General features: G+C 47.1%; 1 protein-coding gene across 1 annotated transcript; it reads right to left on the bottom strand.

Moving 5' to 3' along the window:
* Positions 1-255: 255 nt before the first annotated feature.
* LOC125546897 (wax ester synthase/diacylglycerol acyltransferase 11-like) lies at positions 256-3387 on the bottom strand. The gene is made up of 7 exons (XM_087515517.1): positions 3119-3387; positions 1855-2463; positions 1675-1741; positions 1504-1577; positions 958-1176; positions 615-752; positions 256-453 (listed from the first exon to the last, which is right to left on the bottom strand). Exons 1-7 carry the CDS (start codon positions 3371-3373, stop codon positions 256-258), a joined length of 1560 nt encoding a protein of 519 aa, XP_087371643.1. The 5' UTR covers positions 3374-3387.
* Between the last annotated feature and the right edge of the window lie 6485 nt (positions 3388-9872).

Below are 9872 nucleotides of genomic sequence, written 5' to 3'. Positions count from 1 at the left end.
CTTACCCAAGCCTCAACCAAAGCCTTGTTTTCTACTAGTGTGATGCAAGGCTTAAATATCAACCGATGACTTCCATTTATATTATCAACAAAGTACTTTGCTTGTGTGTGTGCATTGCATGATTGGTCAACCCCGCTCCAACTTATCACGACTTCTTATGTAACATGTGCAACACTCCTGAGATTATCAAGTCCCTAAACATTGTTGTTATTAATAATACAAGGTGACCTTTGGATATTTTATGTAGTCATGCACTCATGTCTCTCCATGTCTATGTTCTTCCCGCAAACGCTCTTCGACAACACGTGGTTTTCCTGAAGCTGCCTCTCTAATTAGCTTGAGAGACTCGATGAAATCCTCCAAAAGGCCATCAACATTTGGAAGTTGTGCTTCATCTATTGCTAAGACTAGCTTGACAATGTTCATGTAACTCTGATAGTGAATAGTCAGTGCCTGTGGTACACATTAAAATGAAATAATTAGGACTAGTTGCATATCAAGGGTGCCATATTTCCAGGAAAAAACTACAAATTGTATCCCATGAAACAACTGGAGACAATGCACTGATCAAAGAAGATTTTTTTTATTAAATTGAGATTTTCTTCAGAACTTACATGTGGTTGACCATAGATGCTTGGGGCAATGTAGAGGATGGGGTGGCCATACAAAGCTACCTGCTCAGTTGGTCCAACCATGTTGGAGAACAAAATGGTGGTGTTCTTGAACAAGGCATAGCATAGAGAAGCTGTTGCCTGCATACAAGGTTGAATTGCCAAGGTTTACATTGTGATCCAAGATTTCAAGTTAGAGACCTAACATTGAGTAGCACTAGTATGTATGGCAAGAATATATATGATATGACCTATCACGTTAACCATTGAGAGGGAATTCCCTGGGAGAGGATTAACTGAACGAGCCCTTAAAGGACAAGATGAAAATAAGATCAAAATGACTGACGACCTTACTACCGAAGATTTTCTGTATCATCGATGCGCTCCAGTTCGTGAAGACCGATTCCATGGAGCTCTTCTTCCTGTGTGCTACCCTCATTGCCTTCTCCACATACTTGAGAGGGTCGTCATGCTTTTCTATATGGAACGGGAGTAGCATGTAGCCGAGCTGATTTCCCCACTTCACGTCGTTGTCTTTGCCCGATTTCATCATGCTAGCTAGTGTCTGCACATGACACAAATCAACGGTTGTGCATGCGTGCATTTTAAACAAAAATGAAAAATACTTCGTGGTCTCATCCGCAACAACCACCCGCACGATCAAAAGTAAGTTCCTTCTTTTACCCCTATATAAATATTCACGGTTGACAACAAATATTCTTTTAAGAGTATTTTGGATTTTCATGTCAGTGCTCAGGTGAATCTCAGATGATTTTTGTTTTTGTTTTTTGAGCTTCGGATGATGTTTATTTTTCCAATTTTTCACAACATAAGTTTCCTGTGTACAATCTTGCTAATCTGGTCAAATAGACAACTTCGAGCGGGGGCTTACATGTAGGCCAGTCATCTTCCTTAGGTTGACTATAAATGTGGATCGCACCTTGATGTTCCTTTTGCCGGTTTCACCTGAAATTGGTTAACTAAGGCTATGGCACTTCCATAAAGTAACAACACAACCATCTCATCAACTATGTAAAAAACATCTAAAATTACTTGAGCTCACCTGTTTTCCGGAAATAATAGCGAGACAAGGCAGCAGAAGTCACTCCAAGCAGAACATCATTGACAGTCTGCAAGGTACACATAGGGAGCAGAATTGCAATCCATGGGTGATTGTCTTTTAATTTGAGAGAAAAAGATGAAATAGAATATTCTGCCAAGAAACGGAGAATCGCGTACGTACACAACACATGACGCTCTTGACATACTTGATGTCGTCGAGGCTCAGTTTGCGGTTCAGGAAGCACTTGGGCCGGAACTCGACGCCATCAGCACCTTTGAACAACGCCGGTGGGTCGCGTAGCATCGATGCGGCAGTCGCGACAAAACACGCTATATCCACAATGGTGTGCCACACAATAAGAAGTAAAGACACGATCCAGACAGTGAAAACAACCATGGCACCCTTGTCCGCGGATGAAGGCGAGCGCGGTGACAAGGCTTTTATTGTGCTGACATGGCGCGGGGCGGTGGTTGGCAACACCTTAGACGAGCCGGCAGATGCAACGAGAAGGGATAGTAGCGAGGTGCCATCCCCGAGGGAGTGGTGTGCCCGGAAAGCAAGGGCCGCAGCGGCCTCGGAGGTGGGAAAGTCCAAGACATGAAACTCCCAGAGGGGACGGGAGTGGTCCATGGGTAGCGTGGACAGGGAAGACAAGTAGTCCTCGAGAGTCCTGTCCGGCTCAATCAACATGGCAGTGGGGTCAAGGTTTGGGACGATGATGTGTTCGTCTAGTTCCACCGTGGTTCGGACCCACTTTGGGCTCGTGCCCTCCTCCAACTCGTCCATCACCTGCACAAATTAGATGCCTATGAGAAGCTTGACAACTTTTGAGTTGTCGTTTTCTTTTCAAACTTTCGCTACTAATCACTCCGGTAGGGCGTACAGGGTGTGCATGTGTTTTTGGTTGTCCTTTTGACACGACATCGAATGATCTTAATATATATTACAGATCATCAAAAACATTTCACTGGATTCGTATGCGAACAAAGTTTATAAACATATACATTTCATCAAATACCCGACAGGGAGCATGGGGCGACTTGGGAGCACGAGAGGCCTAGGCGCCGGCGGTGGAGAAGAGAAGGAAGATAGAGGAGAAAGAGTTGACATGTGGGCTCCATCCAGTTATAACGGTCAACTCAATTGTTTAGATAACGGTACTGACCTTTTTGCCACGTGGAGCTGACGAGCGGGTCTTTTAGGTCATAAACGGAATTAAGCCATAACCGTTCAGTAACTAGTGTTTTTCGGAATAGCGCACCAAAATAGTGGTAGTCTTAATAAAATGATGATAGTAGTTTTTTGTAACCCTAACCGGTAACATGACAGTTTTTTGCTATTTACTCAAGGAATCGCCATATGAACTCAGCCTTTCACGCAACACCACGCACGAACACCGCACAACTCAAAATCAAAAGATCGGACCAGGGGACTAGGAACGTACTACTACGCTGCAGAAGCGCGGGTGGCGCAGGAGGGTGGCCTCGATCCCAGCCCGCAACCCAGCCAGGTCGACCGGGGCGCCGAGGCCGAGCACGCACACGATGTACCAGCAGAAGCGCGGCTCTAGGAACAGCCGCCCCACCGGGCTCACCGGCTCCTCCTCCTCCTCCCCCTCCCGCGTCGCCCGTTCGCCCTTGCTGTCCATCTCTATCGCCAGCTTTCGTTGCCGCAACATGCTACCGCGGCGGAGATCCATATCGTCCCGCGTGAGCGTGCTTGGCGTGCGCGCGCATTTGGTTCCTGCGGAAGCTGGGGCGATCCGCTCCTTTTTGTAGCCGCGCCCGGGACACAGGGGACGGTGCGGCGGTGGCGGAAGGCTGAGCAGTGCGCGTGCATGGTTATTGCGCGCACGCGCGCGTCTTCGCCGGTGCCTCGTGTGAGCTCTTGGCAAAACGTACTTCTCGCGTGGGTTAGGATGTTGGAGCGTGCAGACCATTGGCCGGAGTACTTGATTAGTTGGCATGTACTGAGTACTCTAATTTAATGAGCTAGGGTTCCTACCTTCCACCCGCGCCGCCGCAGATCCGCTCCTCTCCGGTGGCCCTAGGGCCACAGGGCACGGTGGATCTCGGCAAGTACCGGCGAGAGAGCTCCGTTTTTAGTTGTTTTTTTCAGTCTTATTAGGTTTATGTTGTGCTCAGAAAGACGAGACGACGACAACTCCTTGAGGATGGAATAAAGGTCTTCCCGCTAGACTTCGTTCCAACGGTGCATTTAGCATCGTTGCTGGGCGTGTGGAGGTGTGCTTCCGACGGATCTATTTTTAGTGGATTTGCTCGAATCTCGTCGTTGTTCGTCTACATTCGTGTGTCTTCGAGTTGGATCCTTCTAATCTACGTTATTCTTCATCTGCAGCGGTTGCTATTCTAGTGTGCTGGTCCTACGGGGCCTTAACACGACGATTTTCCTGTGCCCGACTCCGGTGATGGAGGGACGATGACGGCAGCGCACCTTCGGCTCGCTTTAGTGCTTATAGTCGTTGCTAGGTGGTCTATGGATCTGGATGTAATTTTTATTACTTTTGATATTCGTTTTTCTGTCGTAATTGAAAATGAATAAATTGGATTTTTTTTCTTATTTTTTTAATGAGCAAGATGAGACCGTGAAACGCACAGTTGAGACAGATAGATGCAGCAGTCATTCTACCTAACTGAGGCAAGGAGTGTAAATACTAACTGTTGAGTAAATAGGCAATTTCTCGATTAAATTAATCCACGAGTAAATCACTAGCACGACATTGACACAAATAAACACATACTGATATTCAGTCAAGCTAGCACATACTACACTAATTGCAGAAAGATCTACGTATAACGCTAGCATGGCTAAAACAGAAAACAGTAGGAGCGGGATAAACGAGTTATACCCTCCAGTAGGCCATGCAGAGGCCGCGGCTTTGGTGGCGGCAGCGGCGGCCTTCTTGTCGGCTTCAGCTTTCTCGGCGGCGGCACGTTCAGCGTCGGTGGACATGGTGATGATGAAGGCGACGCGGACGTAGAGGAAGTAGACGATCGGAAGCGAGCAGTCGCGTAATCGCTGCCTAAAAACCTATTTGCCCCTCACCCCGTACAGGAACCAGAAGGGCGTGGTTTCGGAGACCTGCTCTCCGTCGACCGTGTACGCGGCGGACGGGATGGAGTCACCGGCGGCAGCAGCAGCAAGGGAACGACGATGGACGTGCGCGTGGAGCAGATGTGATCTGTTCGTGGCGGTTAGGGTTAGGAGACACCGCACGCTTATACCACGTCCGAATCCGTGACAGCCCATGATCCGACGTCTCAGATCGTGGCCCAGCTGTCAGAGAACTCTCCGTTAGTGACTGGCAAAAATAAGCGCGTAGGTGTGAGCTCGGCTCGGCTCAATCCCGCAACTCGCGGCGCGTCATGACGAGGCGTGGCGAGGCGGGCGGCGGAGGAGGAGTGCGCGAGGGCCTCTTCTCTTCTCAAGCTCCAATAGCATGTAGAAGAGAAACCCTTATAAACCACTCCAACTCTCCTTCCACTAGCGGGGTGGGACTAAACGTCTCACTACACCTAGTACCACATAACCCACATGGGCCCTTAGAGATTTTTCAGAAATTGCTATATGGGCCTAGAGCCCATCTCAAATTTTAGCAATCCCCCACCAGATCTCGAGGGCCCATTGTGTCCTCTGTTCCAATTGCTGTTTCGATATACCAGTGTGTCAGTGAAGACCTGTTAAGGTTGAACTTCACCTAGAGCAAGTAGCTACACTCCTTCACAACTGAACAATGGATTATGCCTTGAATTGTCAGTTTGACGTAAAGAAGTTTCACTACATGTCTTACTAGTACTAGGCTACCGAAGGCTGACCCCTCGGGTGGAGCATATAAGTCACACTCCTGGCCTATTCATGAGCTTACTAGAGAACACCCCAATCTCATAGACTGTGACCAACAGTCGGGCTCACATAGGTGTGTTCCTCCAAAGATCGCTCTGTAGGATAGCATCTTGCTTACATAAGCTTTGGAACACATTAAGACAATAGTCATGCTACCATACAGTATCAAGAGTATTGCATCTCCAACGGAGTGGGTTAGTATAGTTACTCTCCTCAGTTCACCACTGGCTTGTTTTCTCAGATCCTAATTCACGGGATCTCCGATCACATAGGTTGGGTTACTACCATGGCAACTCATGTGGGTCTCATACCCATCTCCCTCGATGCATTATCTATCACAACACGTGATAGCCCTTTCGTAAAGGGATCTGCCAGATTCTTAGCCGTATGGACATAGTCCAACGCTATCACTCCGGAGTTTCTTAATTTTCTGACAGCTTTTAATCTCATTCTTATGTGTTTGGTGGACTTCATGTTGTCCTTTGAACTCTTCACCTTGGTGATGACAGTCTGATTGTCACAGTTCATAAGGATAGCCGGAACCGGTTTATCAACCAATGGCAAGTCCATCAAAAGATCTCGAAGCCATCTCGCTTCAACACCAGATGTGTCTAATGTTGTTAATTCTGCTTCCATTGTCGATCTCGTTAAGATCGTTTGCTTGCAAGACTTTCAGGAAACAGCGCCACCTTCAAGAGTAAACATATACCCAGTTGTGGCCTTCATCTCATCAGCATCAGGGATCCAATTCGCATCACTATACCCTTCAAGTACCGATGGGTATCCGGTATAGTGAAGTCCATAGTTCATAGTACCTTTCAGATAGCGCATAACTCTCTCAACAGTATGCCAATGTACATCACCCGGTTTGGAAACAAACCGGCTCAGTTTGCTCACAGCAAACACGATGTTAGGCCTCGTTGCGCTCGCTAGGTACATCAGTGAACTAATGATTTGAGAGTATCTCAATTGATCTTTAGCCATGCCTTTGGACTTTCGAATCAATACGCTAGGATCATATGGTGTTTGAGATGGCGTGCAGTCCGAATATCCAAAATGACTCAACACCTTCTCAACATAGTGGGATTGTAGAAGTGCAATTCCACCCTCATTATCTCTCAGTAGCTTGATGTTCAAGATAACATCAGCCACACCAAGGTCTTTCATCTCAAAGTTCTGAGATAGAAATGATTTGACCTCCTCAATGACTTTGAGGTTTGTTCCGAATATTAGTATGTCATCAACATACAAGCATAGTATAACTCCTTCGCCCCCACCATGGCGATAGTATACACATTTGTCAGCCTCATTAACAACGAAACCAACAGATGTCAGAGTTGTATTAAACTTATCATGCCATTGCTTAGGTGCTTGTTTCAGGCCATATAAAGATTTTATCAGCCTACACACCTTTCTTTCCTGACCATCTATCACAAAGCCATCAGGCTGTTGCATGTAGATTTTCTCCTTTAGCTCTCCATTTAGAAAAGTCGTCTTAACATCCATCTGATGGACGAGAAGACCGTGCGAGGCCACCAACGAGAGTAATACTCGAATGGTGGTCAGTCTAGCCATAGGTGAATAAGTATCGAAGAAATCTTCCTCTTCTTGCTGGTCATAGCCCTTGGCCACAAGCCTAGCCTTGTACTTTTCAATAGTACCATCGGGCCTAAGCTTCTTTTTGAACACCAACTTACACCCCAGTGGTTTGCAACCATAGGGACGATCAGTGATCTCCCATGTCCCGTTATCCATGATGGAATCCATCTCGCTACGGACCGCATCCTTCCAGTAGTCAGCTTCTGGAGAGGCATACGCTTCTGAAATAGAAGTGGGAGTATCATCCACGAGGTACATGAAGAAATCATCACCAAAGGTCTTTGCAGTCCTTTGTCTCTTGCCTCTACCAAGGGTTTCCTCGTCATCCTCCTCAGGATTTTCATAATGTGTTTGTTCATAATATTCCATGGGAATGGCAGGTTCAGGAGTCTCCTCAGATTCCTGTCTAGAAGTGCTTTGCATATCTCTCATAGGAAAAATATCCTCGAAGAATGTAGCATCCTTAGACTCCATAATTGTACCGACCTTCTGGTCAGGTACCTCAGATTTCACTACTAGAAATCTATAGCCAACGCTGTTCTTAGCGTAACCCAAATTAACGCAGTCCACGGTCTTTGGTCCAAGCTTACGCTTTTTGGGGATCGGCACATTGACTTTCGCCAAACAGCCCCAAGTACGCAAGTACGAGAGTGTTGTCCTTCTCTTTGCCCATTTCTCATAGGGAGTGATCTCATTATCCTTTGTCAGAACTTTATTCGGGACATGACATGTCGTCAATATAGCCTCCCCCCACCATGTCTTGGATAAACTCGATGTATCTAACATGGCGTTAACCAAATCAGTTAGAGTATGATTTTTCCGCTCGGCAACCCCGTTTGACTGGGGTGAATAGGGAGGCATCCTCTCATGAATAATGCCATGTTCCGCACAGAAAGAATCAAACTCACTCAACAAGTACTCTCCACCACGATCTGACTGGACTCGTTTAATTTTCTTTTCAAGTTGTTTCTCAACTTCTGCCTTATAGATTTTAAAGTAGTGTAGAGCCTCATCTTTAGTGTTTAACAGATACACATAGCAATATCTAGTGGACTCATCTATCAATGTCATGAAGTATTTCTTTCCACCTTTAGTCAACACACCATTCATCTCACAAAGACCAGAATGTATGAGTTCTAATGGTGCCAAGTGTCTCTCCTCCGCGGCCTTGTGAGGCTTGCGAGGTTCCTTAGCTTGCACACTTGAAAGGCACTTAGAACTTTGGCTAAGGTGAAACTCGGGATTAAATCCAACTTGGCTAGCCGCGTCATAACACCGAAACTAATGTGACAAAGACGTGAATGCCAAACTTCATATTCATTAACATTCGAACGAATATGGTTCACGACTTCATTACAAAAATCTGCAAGGGAAAGGCGGAACATCCCTCCGCTCTCATAACCTTTTCCAACAAAGAGTCCATATTTCGTAACAACTAATTTATTAGACTCGAAAACCAACTTAAACCCGTCTCTACATAGAAGGGAGCCACTAACGAGGTTCTTCTTGATGGCGGGGACATGCTGCACATTCTTCAGCTGCACGATCCTTCCCAAAGTAAACTTCAGATCGACCGTGCCAACACCATGAACAGAAGCACTCGCGCCATTCCCCATCAATACGGACCCGTGATCTGTGACCTGGTAAGAAATGAACAATGAAATGTCAGCACACACATGAACACCTGCACCTGTGTCCACCCACCAATCGTTGGGTTGAAACACTGAAAAACAGTAAATAAATTACCATACCCAGATGCACCATTCTCATTGTTGCCCACAATCATGTTGACAGACTTGGAGTCATGTCCTGGCTTCTTGTACTTGTTTGGGCACTTGTTGGCCCAATGTTCAACCGAACCACAAGTAAAGCAGCCCTCATCCTTCTTGTTCTTCTTGAAGGTCTTCTTACCCTTCTTCTTAAAGTCGGTATTCTGTTGGACACCGTTCTTTCCCTTGGGCTTGTGGGAGTTATGGTTCCTCTGGTTCACCATGTTGGCGACAGAAGTCCCTTCGGTCGCTTTTCCATGCGAGTCTTTTCCCCTCGAATTCTGCTCAACACTCAGATGGCCAATGACATCCTCCACAGAGAATTCACGCCTCTGATGTTTCAGAGTGGTGGCAAAGTTCCTCCAGGAATTAGGGAGCTTAGAGATTATGCAGCCCGCGACAAACTTGTTGGGGAACGTAGTAATTTCAAAAAATTTCCTACGCACACGCAAGATCATGGTGATGCATAGCAACGAGAGGGGAGAGTGTTGTCTACGTACCCTCGTAGACCGAAATGGAAGCGTTGACACAACGTAGAGGAAGTAGTCGTACGTCTTCCCGATCCGACCGATCCAAGCATCGTTACTCCGGCACCTCCGAGTTCTTAGCACACGTACAGCTCGATGACGCTCCCCGGGCTCCGATCCAGCAAAGCTTCGGGGATGAGTTCTGTCAGCACGACGGCGTGGTGACGATGATGATGTTCTACCGACGCAGGGCTTCGCCTAAGCACTGCAACAATATGAACGAGGTGGAATATGGTGGCAGGGGGCACCGCACACGGCTAAGGAACGATCACAAAGATCAACTTGTGTGTCCTAGGGTGCCCCCCTGCCTCCGTATATAAAGGATCCAAGGGGGGTGCGGCCGGCCCTAGAGGAGGCGCGCAGGAGGAGTCCTACTCCTGCCGGGAGTAGGACTCCCCTCCCTTTCCTTGTCCAAGTAGGAGAGGTGGAAGGAGAGAAG

Source organism: Triticum urartu, chromosome 3A (genome assembly GCF_056163025.1).
Source record: "Triticum urartu cultivar PI428250 chromosome 3A, HENAU_Tu73, whole genome shotgun sequence".
In the NCBI taxonomy this organism is placed as follows: domain Eukaryota; kingdom Viridiplantae; phylum Streptophyta; class Magnoliopsida; order Poales; family Poaceae; genus Triticum; species Triticum urartu.
Note: the sequence above shows the minus strand (reverse complement) of the source record. Positions and strands in the feature narration are given on the sequence as shown.

Coding starts and splice junctions, on each gene's coding strand:
- LOC125546897 (XM_087515517.1), bottom strand. CDS start 3,373: ATGGATCTCCGCCGCGGTAGCATGTTGCGGCAACGAAAGCTGGCGATA. Junction 1,578..1,674: donor CTATTATTTCCGGAAAACAG/GTGAGCTCAAGT, acceptor AACCAATTTCAG/GTGAAACCGGCAAAAGGAAC. Junction 1,177..1,503: donor GGAAGATGACTGGCCTACAT/GTAAGCCCCCGC, acceptor TGTCATGTGCAG/ACACTAGCTAGCATGATGAA.